This window comes from Heptranchias perlo, chromosome 8 (genome assembly GCF_035084215.1).
Source record: "Heptranchias perlo isolate sHepPer1 chromosome 8, sHepPer1.hap1, whole genome shotgun sequence".
Taxonomy (NCBI): Eukaryota; Metazoa; Chordata; class Chondrichthyes; order Hexanchiformes; family Hexanchidae; genus Heptranchias; species Heptranchias perlo.
The window spans coordinates 29,837,775-29,853,742 of NC_090332.1; the positions used below are offsets into that span (position 1 = coordinate 29,837,775).

Sequence of the window (15,968 nt, forward strand, 5' to 3'; positions counted from 1 at the left end):
TCAATCTGTCCTCATAGGACAACCCTCTCATCCCAGGAATTAATCTAGTGAACCTTTGTTGCACCGCCTCCACGGCAAGTATATCCTTCCTTAGATAAGGAGACCAAAACCATACACAGTACTCCGGGTGAGGTCTCACCAAAGCCCTGTACAATTGTAGTAAGACTTCCTTACTCTTATACTCCAATCCCCTTGCAATTAAGGCCGACATGGCATTTGCCTTCCTAATTGCTTGCTATACCCACATGCAAATTTTTTGTATTTCTTGTACGAGGACACCCAAATCCCTCTGAACACCAACATTTAATAGTTTCTCATCATTTAAAAAATAATCCGTTTTTCTATTCTTCCTACCAAAGTGAATAACCTCACATTTCCCCACATTATACTCCATCTGCCACTCACTTAACCTGTCCATATCCCTTTGCAGACTCTTTGTCTCCTCCTCACAGCTTACTTTCCCACCTAGCTTTGTACTGTCAGTAAACTTGGATATATTACATTCGGTTCCTTCATCTAAGTCATTAATATAGATTGCAAATAGCTGAGGTCCAAGCACCGATCCTTGTGGCACCCCACTAGTTACAGCCTGCCAACCTGAAAATGACCCGTTTATCCCTACTCTGTTTTCTGTCCATTAACCAATCCTCTATCCATGCTAATATATTACCCACAACCCCATGAGCCCTTATCTTGTGTAACAACCTTTACGTGGCACCTTATCAAATGCCTTTTGAAAATTTTTGTAACGAATGCTGCCAATACTATTTGAGCAGAAAAACAAACCAAACCATCTGACTATGAAAATCAATTATCATTTTCTCCACGGTATTCACTCTACCCTGACCATTATGTACCACAGAAAACATTAGGAACCGAAGGGCCATTAGGCCCAATAAATTTGTTTTTTTTATTGATCAGCCCCACCGACCTGCCCTTCTACATTTCTCCTCTTTCCAGAAACACATTGAATTGTATGTAAAACACATTTATAGTGTCAGCTTCAATGGGCTTCCCTAGTAAATTACTCCACAACTCTTATAACCTTCAGGTGAGAAAGAAATCCATTTGATTTCCCTTTTTACAACTACCTTCTGGCACAGTTACCAGCTGATAGTCAACAGATGCTCCACTTGCCACCACAGTTTAAAATGAGAGCCTGAAGAGCATTTAAATTCTTGTCTAGATGTAAAATGGCTACTACAGCAGCTAGTAACTTCCTCCAGAGTCAGACACACAGGGAAAGACAGAGTGTTTACATCTCAACAAGAATGTATCTCACTATAAAGATAGGACAATAAGTACAAAAGAATTTTAGAAAATGTGTGCTATGACCCTGGTAAAAAAAACTATTACCAGCAAGTCATCCTCTATCTTGCTTCTTAAATCTTAAAAGCACAGCGCAGTACCTGTTCCATCCTTTCTAACATTGCCTGCTTTCGTTTTTCTTTTTCTTTCTGTTTCTCTTTATTTTTAGCAAGTATTGTTGCTTTGTTCCCAGGCATCTTCTTATTCAGAATTCTGTTCATAGCATCTGCCCAGCCAGCACAGGGATTTGCTGGATTTGGGTCTGCAGTTTCCCCTCCGGGTTCAGTTGCTGGATCATGATTTTTCTCATCTTCCCCTGAAGAGAAGCTGTCATCTGCAAGATCTCCATCAGAATCTAAAATGGAACAGACAGGTATATTGCTTTGAATATAAAGAACGCACTCAAGTCGTGTTTTTCATTTGATGCAATGCTGACATCTAGTGTCAACTACAGGTTCAGCAATCTCAAAGCTGCAGCTTTTTAACAGACCCACAACTCGCCTGAATAATAAAATCCGGGCTTAGAAATATTTAAGAAAGGGTGTTAGAATTTAGTCCTACCTACCTCATAGTGAGCAGTTTCAGGCCTGGGAGTAAATTGCTGTTGGTCCTGTCTTATATATTCAAGGCAAGTCATGCAACATGCCATTTAAAAGGCAGCACAAATTTCAAAACGTAAATGAAGTGTACAAAATCACTAGACAGTAGCTGCCAGAATTCTGTCACTCAACATCAGCTAAATCCGTACTTACTAGACATAATGGCCTAGAAATTAGCTCGCACTGACAGAACGATTTCTGTGTTGGAACAGGTGTTCCCGAGTCATACCCAATATTGGACTTCGGGCCTCATTTACGCGAGACCGGCAAGCTGCAGACACCTGCTGGGCGTTCCCAGGCAGCTCAATGGTTAAGAAGAATTGAATTTTGGGCCACTGCATTGCTGGCACCAGCCCCTCTAGTAGGTTCTGGGAGAGAGGGGGCGATTGGGAGAGAGTAATCGAAGGCCAGCAACGGTCTTTGGCATTGCAATGGACCCGGGAGAAGTACTGTTGCATCTCCTGGCTCCACATTCAGGCAAGTATTTATTTTTAAACTTACCTTTTTGGTGGCAGCCTCCAGCGGTCCCTTTAAGGTTTGCTGGTGAGGCCGCTTGTAAACCATGTTCTCCTGAATGCAGTCAGCCTGGCACTGGATGCTTTCAGGGCTGCCCAAGTTTGCAAAGGGTGCCTCAAACAGGCATTAAGCTCCCTATTTACATTTGCAAAGGGCCTAATGCCTGTTTCATGGGCCCTGGATGCCTCATCTTCTGCCTTCATCTATATTGCAGCATGATATGCGTACACCCCACCTGCCATACTGGATGTTTCAGTGCTCGTTTTGAGCCTGAAAACCTGGTACGGCACCGTCAAATTTCTAGGCCAACATACATAGAATGTTCCCAGAATGTGGAAGGTCCTGTAGCAAAATCATGATGTCAACTGATAACCATTTGGACCCAGCCATACTTCCACTGTCACTGGTCTATGAGTAAATGAATTAATATTAATGTGAAGCCCTGAAACCGTTTCAATTTCATTAGCTAGCCCAGGAATAAATTTACATTTTGCTAAGAATCCTGTGGATACACAAAGTAACTGTTTGTGAATCTTTTAGAATACTGTATTATTAAGTAATACAGTACCAACCATTTTTTGATTTACATAGTGCAGGGAGGAAAGAATTGATAAGGAAACTTGTTGGCGCAGGACTATCACTGTTTGTACAGTGCTATAAACAGGAAGCATGCAGTTTTCTATTGATCAAGGAAGTCTTGTTAGCTTTTCTCGGTTAATAGTAAATGCAACCATAATGCAGGGGAAACATTGGTTTTAAAAAGGTAAAATGGCTGCTTCGTACTTTCTGCAGTGATCAACCTACATTTCTAAAATGCCGTTAGCATCAACAACATCCCACAGCACTTCACAAATAAGCGCAATGAAATCTGATGGCAAGCTAGGAAGAGATTAAGAGGGCGGAAAGGTTTTGAGGAGGTTTTTATAGATGGAGTGACAGAGAGGTTTAGAGAGGAAACTCTTTAGAGTAGAAGAGGTGACTGAAGATTGCCATCAAGGGTGAGATGAAGGGAGTCAGGGTAACAGAATGTTCAGGAGGGGATATGGGGCTATAAAGATTACACAGATAAGGTGGGGTAAGACATGGAAGGATTTATGGACAAGGTCAAGGATTTTTGAATTGAGTGCACTGAAGAATGGAAGACAGTGTAAGCCAGAGAATGAGGGTTATGGGTGAGCAGGGCAGTGCAGGAGAGGATACGTGTCGCACAGTTTTGGAGCAGGAGGCGACTAAAGCATGTATAAAGGCTTCAGTGATGGTGGGTGCAATGTTGCAGAGGCAGAACTAAGCTGCTGGACAAGCTATTGAGTTTAAAGGTTAGTTCAGGGCCAAATAGGACACCAATGTTGTGAATCGCCCGGATCATCCTGATGAGTGGCCAGGGAGGAGGATGGAATCAGTGGCAAGGGAGCAGAGTTTCTAGTTGGGGTCACAGACAATGGTTCCTATCTTCTCAACATTGAGCTGGAGGAAGTTGTAACTCATCTGGGACTTGATGTTGGACAAGCAAAGGCAATCAAGGAGTTGAGAAGCGGTGAAAAAGTAGAAGCATCATCAGTATACATATGAAAGCTGACCCATGCCTGCAGACAATGTTGCTGTAGGGCAGCATGTAGATAAAGAAGCAAAGGGAACTAAGAATAGACCCTTAGGGAACCATGATGTAACAATGTGCAGAAGGGAAGCCACTGCTGGAAATGCACTGGCTGCAATCAGCTAGTAGGAACTGAACCAAGCAGTGCCATGGAGCTGGATGGCAAGCAATTTTGAGATTGGGCAACTCCAGCACAATGCAAATGTCAGTGTGGCACCAGCACATAAAGTATAGTATATATAGGTTCATAACATAACAAGCCAAAAGCTTTGCATCATTTCTTTCTTCCTCTCCTCCCCACATGTTTTGACACTTACAACTATACGTACACAAGTGAACTGATTAAACACAACACAAGCATACTATTCCCGAAAGGAATCAGACATCTGATTTAATTGCTCAGTACAAGATGCTTGTTCATATTTGATTACATAATGTACATTATTCTAAATGTCAGTGTCAAACTCAGTCAGTGATATGTTGAATTTGTTTCTGATGAGAACCTGTAAGTGAATTCATGATACAACAGAAACCAATTACAGGTAAAGGTCTGAGAATAGTATTATCAAGTCTCCACAACTTTGCCAGTACAGGCTTCAGAGTAGGTTTGTGTGCAGCCCAATAAGGATTACTTTGGATGTCCAAAACAATGCTAACACAGAATTAGTGATACACATTAGACTCCCATCTTAAATACGCAATGTTGCAACATTGGAAGAAAGTAATTTTGATAACACAGCGGATGTCTGGGGCAAGCTGAGTTCAGTCAAGGTTGCCATGGTAAAACCCTCCCTGACTCAGCTTGATATAGCAGCCAGAGAGGCCGATGAATGCATGGGAAGAGGTGCTGATTGCAGCAGAAGAGGTTGGCCTCAGTCTGGCCAATATTCAGCTGGAGGAAGTTTTGACCCATACCAGTCTTGATATCAAACAATTTGACAGGGTGGCAAGAGCATTTGAGTTAATGGAGGAGGCAGTGAGGTCTAGCAGAGTGTTATTGGCATACATGTGGAAACTGATCCTGTGCTTCTGGATAATGTTGACAAGGAGTAGGACATAGACAGTGGAAAAGGGGCCAGGGATGGACTCTTGGCACACAATGTGGCAACAAAGCAAGCAGAGGTTTAGGTGCCATTGACAATGTAGTGCCTGCTTTGAGTCAGGCAGGAACAAACTGAGGAGAGCAGTGCCTTAAAGTCTACTGCAGACGTTGGGGGATGGAGTTGTCAATGATGCTAAAGGCGGCAGACAGATGGAGAGAGAAGAGTCAGGAGTCAGACTCACAAGCACACAGCAAGTGGTTCATAACAGTGCAGATTGGAGGGACTCGAATAAGGAGGCGAGAGGCGAGGAAAGGAAGGCTTTAGATCAAATCATTTTCAGCAAAAATGAATGGGAATAGTTTAACTGGGAACAAACATGGTCTAAACGTTCAAGTTAATACAGGTCTCCTCCTGTCACCGGGCCCGAGGGCTCCTCTGAAGTTGCTCCAGGCTGAAGCCGCACTCCTTCCCCCGCCCCACATCGCTCCTACCGTCCTTGCTCTAAACTTTATGAAGACCCGCCACCACGCCCGGGCCCCGCTCACACCCATTTACCGCTGAATTCCGCTTCTACTCCCCTGCCGTCTCCACGTGAATCAGTCACCACCTGCACCGCCATCTTAACCGGAATAGAGTGCAGCCCTCAACCCTCTCCGGGTAAAGAGTCGGGACCAATGGTTCCGGCAGCGCGCCGCCTCTTCCGCTGGTTGAGCGAGTTGGGTCGGCGCCGTGCCCGCAGTGGGTGGACCGGGATCGTGATTTGAAATCGGACATGATCGCTGCTCCTGCTGAAAATTAATCGAAAACCTCCCCGAACAACGAGGAAAATGTTTTTTTTTTGCCGCAGTTGCCCCTCTACTTTTACACCAGTTGAGCCGAGTGCATTGATTTAACCAACAATTCCCCGAGAGTTTATGATAAGATTTGTATAAATTGATAACCGGCGGCTGGTGCGGTTTTTGTAGTGACCACCCGGTATTTGTGTAGAACTATCTTTGACCATCAGGAAACAGGCCCATTTTACACATGAATCAAGTGACTTGTAGCTGAACAACATCCCACCGCAAACCCGTCAACTCTCACTTGTCGTATCCCAGGACCTTTGGCATAAAACGTCTCGGGGGCGTTGAATGTGCAGATCTGGGTGAGCGGCTTGTGTGTCCTCACAGCCTGGGTTTAATGCCCTGTTGCTATCTGGTTTTGTGCTTATATGGATAAGGAAAATGTGGGGGTGCTTTTTCTTGATAGTAAGCCCCCCCCCCCAACTAGGTCTGTCTTAAAAATCTTAAGATGAGTAGTACCCGTTAAGAAAAGTCTCTCGCTTTTTGAGCCACGGAGACTTACCATTACCTATACAGTTAATCTGTGACATTAGAAAATATGGTCTATTAACTCCCCACCATTTGGCAGACGAGTCAGCTGAAGATCGCAACCTTGTTTGCAAGGACTGTGCTGGCAATTCGCAGCCTGTCTCCCTTGGCGAATCAGAGAATTCAATCAAACACAATGGATGACGGGTCGATCCCAGCACCCATAGCGGTTGTGAAACCCCTCTATTTAAACTGCAGGGCCCATAGTTTTAATAGAAGGCTTTTACTTTGACAATTCTCCACTGCGTCTTTTGCTTTCACTCTTGATAACAAATCGCACGTCCAAATGGGCTGTGAAGAGAAAAGGAAATACACAGCGGAAAAGCAAAGAAAGGATAAGAAATATAAGGAGAAAACAATATCCAAGTGTCCAGTTCTGACGAAAGGTCTTGGACCTGAAATGTTAACTCTGTTTCTTTCTCCACAGGATGCTGCCTGACTTGCTGAGTATTTCCAGCATTTTGTGCTTTTAATATAAATGTCTCTTGGGCACCCCTGTAGCCTCCACGGTGGATGCAGCTGGCTGCTTTTAAACACGTTTATATTTTTGGCTCAAATGGACACCACAGTGTGTGGTTCTTGATTAAAATTCTCTCAGCTAGGAGAATTTTGATCACAAGCCACAAACCAAGGATTTGTCAAAAGTTCAGCAAGCAATTAGGAAGGCAAATGGTATGTTAGCCTTTATTGCAAGGGGGTTAGAGTATAAGATTAAGGAGGTCTTGCTGCAATTACGTAGGGCTCTGGTGAGACCACACGTGGAGTACTGTGTACAGTTTTGGTCTCCTTACCTAAGGGAGGATATACTTGCCTAAGAGAGGGTGCAATGAAGGTTCACTAGATTGATTCCTGAGGTGAGAGGGTTGTCCTATGAGGAGAGATTGAGTAGAATGGGCCGATATTCTCTGGAGTTTAGAAGAATGAGAGGTGATCTCATTGAAATGTATAAAATTCTTAGAGGGCTTGACAGGGTAGATGCTGAATGGCTGTTTCCCTGGCTGGAGAGTCGAGAACTAGAGGTCATAGTTTCAAGATTTTTCTTTTTGTGGGACAATTTTTTTGTGTGTTTTAGGCCCCCATTTATAAGAAGGGGGGGTTGGGTGTGTTTTTATGTGCAGCAAATCAATAAAACTAAAATAAGTGTCAAATCATAATTTTATTATATCGATAGTTTCAAGATAAGGGGTCGGACATTTAGGACCGAGATGAGAAGGAATTTCTTCATTCAGAGGGTTGTGAATCTTTGGAATTCCTTACCCCAGATGGCTGTGAATGCTCAGTCTTTGAGTATATTCAAGACTGAGATCGATGGATATTTGGACAATAAGGGAATCAAGGCATATGGGGATAGAGCGGGAAAGTGGAGTTAAGGTCGAAGATCAGCCCTGATCTTATTGAAAGGCGGAGCTGGCTCGATGGGCCGAATGGCTTACTCCTGCTCCTATTTCTTGTGTTCATATGTTCACAACCCTGCAGAAGTTGAATGCATCATTGAACTGCTTCATTCAGTTCAGTAGGAACTAGTACTAGCTGGAGGCTGATACAAAACAACCACACTCTGAAAAAATACATAACCACTGGATGCTGCTCAATACTTAGAAGTTAAATGGCTTTCTGTGATTATGTCACTCTACGTCAGTTCTCGGACTGGTCCTGATTGCTGGCCCCTAACACATGTGGCCCTTTTCCATAACTGGAATAATTGCAGAGTAGGGGACAACCTCTATTTTATAAGACACGTGTGTGTGTGAGTGGAGTATTTTAAACCAAAAGTACTTTCCCTACAGTTTCCTTCTTTAATATGTAATGCATCGACATCATGAAACATAGAAGTGTTGTGGGAAAATCACCACTCGGAGTTAGACTTAAAGATTCAACATGCAGTTTATTGGACAAAGTACTTTGGGAGAAGAACTGGACGCTCCGCAGCGTGCGCAACTACCTTCTCAACTTCAAAATGGTTGTCATGCTTTTTTATACCTTTGAAATACAGATTTTCAGTAGCTATTACATCATTAGTCTTTATTAGTGTATACATTAGCACAGCAACCGCGGACCTCCAATCACATTAAAACAACTGTTATCACCTTAAGACAGTATGGTCTTTGTCTATTCAGTCTGGTTCTGTAGTTTTTATCAGCTCGTTGTGAAATGTCTTTTGTATTCCCAGACTGTAAGTCAGTTTTGGAATATACAAACTCAGCACTTTTAACTTTCTTTCCCACAGTCACAGAATCAATTTTGTTTAGTAGAGTCCATTTTGTTAGTAGTCAAGTGTTATGTTTAAGCTTTTAATTAGGGTTAGTCTGGTCTGCACAAAGCGCATTTCGGTGTGGTTTTAGGGTAATGACCGCCACCATGCACACAATAGTCACTTCATCTTTGCTTTTAACCCAACAGCCCAAATTTTACGCTAACAGACCCCCCTGTTGGTCATGATTATGGCTTAATAATCATTGAGACCAATATAGATAAAGTCTATGCAACATTGGTCCGGCACTTAATACACAGCCTTTCGGGTATTTAACTTCCGTGATGTTCTGTGCGTATGCCTAACCCGTAACTCACAGGTTACATGTTACAGATTTTGGGTGCAAAGTGCCCTATCTTTATGCTATTCATCTGTTGGGGCGGCACATACGCATTTCTGTTGTAAATTATCCCACCCTGTGCTTCTGGGCTGTGTCCAACACTATGTGGACATACAGTGACAGCATGTCTAGTAACACATACCTTTAATTTTGTTCCAGCCAAATTCCCTTTAAATTTCTTTTCAGCATATGGTAACATATTGTGATGGGATATGTGCATTCCGTCCTTCATTACCCCAATATTCTTGTTACACCTCTCGTCCCTGGGTTTCGGGTGCCATCACCAGTATTACTAGTACCAACCCTAGGAGCCCTCCTCCGTTAGGTTTACACTCCACTTGAGTGGGGTACACTCGCACCATTGCCCTGAATTAGCAAGGGGTGATGTTCTTGTTTGGTAACAGCCACTTGGAGGTACCACCTCCATCATGCCCACAGGTCAGGCTCACCCTCAGTTTGTTGATTCGTTATTCATAAGGGTACTTCCCCTGCCTGTATCTGGGCTCGGTTCTCTCGTGTCTGTTCCACAATCCAGTTACCATATGTACTGCGGATGTCATTAGCAGCCGCCTGCTAAGATACATTATATTCGTCTTTTATTAATTTATTAATGGTTCGGGCATGTGTTTCTAGCACTGTAGCTATCCTGTGCAAATGTATGATCAGTATTTGATCCTTGAAACAATTCCTTATCTGTATTTTCATTTATTTTTAAATATTTCTTTAATGCGAGACCCTAAATCTCTGACCTTTTGATCTAATGTTGCCAAATCAATGTTACTGTCCGATACAATATTTACAGTCAGCTCCAATATCCCAAAATTTATTTATTTTACGTAATTTCTTCTTGAACCGCTTTTCATTTCCCAAAATATCCCACTACATTGTGCCCTTCTATCATTTCACAATTATCCCAACTTGAGAGCAGTATTGTTGGACTGACAGGACTTGTCAATGTAAAATTTTTCTTCCCTCCCGAAAAGAATTCTTGATACACAGCATTCAATAGGAACCATTTAGACTGGACTTCTTTTATTTTAAAATATAATTTGATTATCCCCTTAAATTACAAGTAAATTTTTCTCCTCGAGTGCTTGAATAGCAACTCATATAAATTTTTCTTATCAATTCCAATTTCAGAAACAAATTATGTCCAGGCTTTGTGGTTTTATAGTAGAGATGAAGTACTCATAATTTTTTTTGGATGTAACTCCCATATCTTCCCACCTCGAGCACTCTGTCTCAGAAGACGATAAATGGGTTAAAACAAAACAAATCAAAATGTTTTCAAAGGAAGAGGATCAGGTTGATATCACCACGCTGTGACATTTGGTATCTGCTGATGTCTGCAGCTAAAGTCTTAAATCTTTAACATCACTGGATCGTTTCCTGCACCAAATTTGTCCAGCAAAGGTTGCATCGTAACTTTGTAATTACTCTTGGTAACCAGGGTCACCTGTTTTAAAAGAAACAGAGAAATCCATTGCGGCTCTTCTTGAGAGCCCAAGGGGTTAATTTGTCAAATCATCATTTATTATTTATTTTGTCCAAAGGAATAATCCCTTTACCCGAAACAAATCCAGAAAATAAAACAGGAGAGAGAATTTGCCTAGTCCCTTTCTCTCTCTCTCTCTCTCTGGAGCACGCAGCCTGTCTGAAATAAACACTGTCTCTCCCACATACAGATGTACGTAGGACTGTAGACTGGAATTCCCAACTCCAAGTCCTAATCTCCGTGTTTTCAAGATGTGCAAATCTATCTCTTTTACAATGTCCACCTCCATTCCATGTCTCGCTTTGTTTTAACACTTGAGTAAGGAGGTGTAATTTTCGTAGCATTCTCAATGCAAGTTATATAATTTGTCAGGGAAGGTCTCCCTTCATTGGTCAGATCTGTATTGTATCTATTATTCGTGAATAGCCCCCGAACTTGTCGAAGTTCCTCATCATACTGTGGCGGGGTAAAACTGATAGGCGTTTAGTACCCTGTGTCAGTACATAGCTCAAGTAATCTCCCAATTGTCTAACCTATGCTTTCTTTTGATACGATTTGTTTTACATTTCTTTCTTATCAATTTTTTCCACTGTAGCATTGGGTCAACTTTAATAATATAACCTATACCAATTGTTACCTCATGTTCAACCTGTGTTCTTAGCAAGCCTCAGACAGTTCTCAACCGACTGGGTCATTTCTATCTATTTGAACTGCTCTTGGCATGACAGTCTGGCTTCTTGGGATGGAAGGGGTTAACATTAACTTCACACAGCTTTGACTGAATTTTTTTTTCACTTCTCACATTTGTGGATTGCTTTCACTTTATCTTTTTCACACTATTTTTGAGATTTATTTTAATCATAGTGTTTAATCAATCACAATAGCACAAAATGCTTCGAAGATCAAATTTATAACTAGAGATCATCCCGCAATTGTAACTTGTAATCTGCACTTTATCTTTCTTTACAATTAAAACCTCATTTTGTCTTGGTGAATTGGAAACAGATATCGGTGTCCTTGGGAAGGTTAAACTTTTCTAACAAACCGACGGAGTCGGATATCAGATTCACGCAGCGTTCTCAGCTTTTACGTCAACGTAATTTTCACATAAATTTTTTTTTTTTAAATTCATAACGGGAAACAACATCTCCTATCGTACATTTTACTTTATAGTTAGTCTTCGTAAGTTTTATAATTTGCTCGTCATACACAACTATAGCTTTCCAATTCATTTTTTAAAATACTTTTAGTGGGTATGATTGTGACCAACTCTCCGAGCTGTTCCAGCTTTCCAACGTTTCCGATCACGGTGATACCAGATAGCTTTTTTTTATATCTGTCCCGTTATATTTTTTTTAAGCTTTTTTTTAACCATAGCCAATCACAAGATAAAAATTCAAAATGCCAATTTTTAGAAGATCCCATGTCTGGAATTTGACATGCTCACATTTTATAAGAATCAGAATTTAATCGGTCACTTAACCTCAATAACTCCAGTTTTAATTCAGCAATCTCAGAATTAATCACAAGACAAAACACACACAAAAGAAGAAAACATGTAAGACGCAGTAAGAAGGGGGTATGGCCCACAACACCGAAAAAAACCCACTCACAATCAGGACAGGCTTTTTAAAGAGACAGTGCACCCTTTCTTTTCCGGGTTTCTGTCTTTTAAACATTTTAATTGATTCTTTTTTTCTAATTCCCTTATCCTAGTTTCTAATTCCCTAATTTTATCCTTATCTTCGCTCCACTTTCTAGTGGAGGTGAATACTTGTCCTATTAGTCCAGCTAGTTGGTGGACTAGTAATACTCCTGCCTTTTTTGTTCTTTCCTTCTTTTCCCTATCTATCCACTTTCTCTGTTGTTCTAAGGTCTGAGAAACATCCCAGCCATCCTTTTGCATCTGCTTAATCAACGAGTGTCTATCTGTCATATACTTCTCAATAAGGGAACCCGCAGGTCCCCATCTAGGTTGTTCACTTGTCATCTTCACCTGTCGTGCTCTGATCTCGCTATATCTTTCGGGTCCCGGTCTCTCACCGGATTTTCTTTTCTGTCTATCCAGCCTCTCGCTATATCTTTCGGGTCCCGGTCTCTCACCGGATTTTCTTTTCTGTCTATCCAGCCTCTCGCTATATCTTTCGGGTCCCGGTCTCTCACCGGATTTTCTTTTCTCTCAACTTTCGGGTCCCGGTACCGGACTTTGCCGGTCTCCTAATCACCGACTATGTCGGTAGTGCTGGCGTACGTCCAGCCGTAATCCCCGGTCTATGCCGGAATCACCGGATTTTCTTTTCTTTCCCAACACTCTGAAACTTTCTAACTCCCAGCCCGAACTCCACTCCAGATTTTACTTTCAGTTGCAACTATATACTCACGGCCACAATTACCAGTTTGGTAATGTGCTTCCTCGCATGGAGTTCGGCTCCAGGTTCATATGATCAGACAGTACACATCGTAAATTAACTTATGCTCTAACTTATGCTCTAATCTCTGCGTTTGTTCGCCACTACAGAGTTTGTTACCGGATCAGCACGAGCAACCAGTTCCTGTTTATACCCAACAGTCCCATAAATTCTCTTAACTTACCCCCCATTTTTAACTGCATTGTTGGCTCAGTCTGACTCCCACAGTTCAATAATCTCTACTCCAGTTCGCTGATCGAGGCCAACCGATCAGCTCACCAGCAGTGAGATCCTGCCGACTACGCCAATTTGTTGTGGGAAAATCACCACTCGGAGTCAGACTTAAAGATTCAACATGCAGTTTATTGGACAAAGTACTTTGGGAGAAGAACTGGACGCTCCGCAGCGTGCGCAACTACCTTCTCAACTTCAAAATGGTTGTCATGCTTTTTTATACCTTTGAAATACAGATTTTCAGTAGCTATTACATCATTAGTCTTTATTAGTGTATACATTAGCCAATTAAGCCCGCACAGCAACCGCGGACCTCCAATCATATTAAAACAACTGTTATCACCTTAAGACAGTATGGTCTTTGTCTATTCAGTCTGGTTCTGTAGTTTTTATCAGCTCGTTGTGAAATGTCTTTTGTATTCCCAGACTGTAAGTCAGTTTTGGAATATACAAACTCAGCACTTTTAACTGTCTTTCCCACAGTCACAGAATCCATTTTGTTTAGTAGAGTCCATTTTGTTAGTAGTCAAGTGTTATGTTTAAGCTTTTAATTAGGGTTAGTCTGGTCTGCACAAAGCGCATTTCGGTGTGGTTTTAGGGCAATGACCGCCGCCATGCACACAATAGTCACTTCATCTTTGCCTTTAACCCAACAGCCCAAATTTTACGCTAACAGAAGTAAGTGAAACACATTGACATACGATATATATTTTAAAATTGGATATCAGGGCCCAGAAATTGGTTCACACCTGAATTCCGGCTTGAACCCAGCAGCGGCAATGACCACCACATGGAAACTGATGCACAAGAGAACCATGCAAAATTTGTGCTCTTGTGTCATCAGGACACTACTGGCGTGCTGGGGCGCTAGTGGCACCTCAAGAGGCAGTGTGCCAGTTGTGAAGAGGAAAGCTGGCCAGCAGGGATGCCAGTACTGGGTCTATGATAAGTCAGGGACGGGTAAGGAGATCAGGAGCGGGGTGAGCGGTAGCTGGCAGCAGCCCGCAGTTTCAATGTGAAGCCATACTTTTTTGGTGGGAGTCTCCAGCAGTCCCTTTAAGGTCCACTAGTTTGGCTGCCTTAGGCCCACAAAAACTGATCAGAGCATGCACAGAGCGTGCTACGGTCAGTCATGATCTAAGTTCCCAAAGGGGCCTGATACGGGCGTTAGGCTCTCCATTTGCACAAACAATGGGCCTAACTCCAGTTTCAGGTAGCACCCTGGACAACTCCAGGGTGCCCTAATCAATTTGGCATGTGGCACTCTCCCGACATGGATCAAGTGCGCTCATGCTGCATGCCATATTAGACTATTCAGTGCCCATTTTTTGCCTGAGAAACGGACGCTGCACAATCCAGTTTCTAGCCCCTAGAGTTTAGATTAAAAATTCTCAGACAGCCCACCCAAAATGGGGGCTCTCCAAACGTACATTGGTTAGTTCACTCGGAATTACTCTCTCCTTTGAATTAAAAGATTTTAGCTCCACTCCAGGACTTCAGCAAAAAACGTAGGCTGCCACTCCAGTACATTGTCCAGGGGGTACAGCCATCCTTTGGATGAAATGTTAAATCAAGGACCTCTCTGCCTTTAAAATGGTTGTTAAAGAACCTACATATTATCTGAAGAGCAGTTCTTCTGGTGTCATGTTTAATATTCCACTCTCAACCAATGTTATCAAAAACTGGCCATTCATCTCATTGCTGTTTGTGGGATCTTGCTGTGCACAAGATGGCTGCTGCAATGGCCCATATAACTAGTCAGTGCACTTCAAAGTAATTTATTGTATGCAAAGTGTTTTGTGAAGTTTCTGAGGGTGTTTAATGGACATCTTTTTTTCCTTCTTAACCAAACTGAACAAGTGACATTCCCTTTATCAAGTTGAGTTGTTCTTGAGCTGTTACTAGTTGACTGTAAATTCTGCACTATTTTATGTACTTCAATTATGTAGCTTTATGTTCTAGTAAAGACATATTCTGTAGTAAATAAATGGATATTAGAGAATCATAGCATCATACAGCCCAGAAGGAGGCCATTCGGCCCATCGGTCCATCGTGCCTGTGCCGGCACTTTGAAATAGCTATCCAATTAGTCCCACTCCCCTGCTCTTTCCCCATAGCCTTGCAAATTTTTCCTTTTCAAGTACTTATCCAATTCTCTTTTGAAAATTATTATTGAATCTGCTTCCACCACCCTTTCAGGCAGTGCATTCCAGATCATAACAACTCACTGCACAAAAAAAATTCTCCTCATTTCCCCTCTGGTTCTTTTGCCAATTACCTCAAATCGGTGTCCTCTGGTTACCAATCCTCCTGCCAGTGGAAACAGTTTCTCCCCTTGAACTCTATCAAAACACCTCAAAATGTTAAACACCTCTATTAAATCTCCCCTTAACCTTCTCTGCTTTAAAGAGAACGATCCCAGCTTCTCTAATGTCTCCACATAACTGAAGTCCTTCATCCCTGGTACCATTCTAGTAAATCTCTTCTGCACCCTCTCCAAGGCCTTGACATCCTTCCTAAAGTCTGGTGCCCAGAATGGGACACAATACTTCAACTGAGGCCTAACCAGTGATTTATAAAGGTTTAGCATAACTTCCTTGCTTTTATACTCTATGCCTCTATTTATAAAGCCAAGGATCCCGTATGCTTTTTTAACAGCCTTCTCAACTTGTCCTGCCACCTTTAAAAGATTTGTGTATGTAAACCCCCAGGTCTCTCTGTTCCTGCCCACCCCCTCCATTAAAATTGTACCATTTAGTTTATATTTCCTCTCCTCATTCTTCCTACCAAAATGCATCACTTCACACTTC

The 15,968-nt window shown here is 42.2% G+C and overlaps 1 protein-coding gene across 1 annotated transcript in view; it reads right to left on the bottom strand.

Moving 5' to 3' along the window:
- Window positions 1-5,722, bottom strand: part of rrp15 (ribosomal RNA processing 15 homolog) — a 35,715-nt gene extending 29,993 nt beyond the window's left edge. Inside the window, exons 1-2 of the mRNA XM_067988884.1 lie at window positions 5,616-5,722; window positions 1,410-1,663 (exon numbers count right to left, since the gene is read on the bottom strand). Of these exons, the coding sequence (XP_067844985.1) occupies window positions 1,410-1,663; window positions 5,616-5,679 (318 nt within the window). The 5' untranslated portion in view covers window positions 5,680-5,722. The remainder of the gene's footprint in view (window positions 1-1,409; window positions 1,664-5,615) is intronic.
- Window positions 5,723-15,968: the final 10,246 nt, after the last annotated feature.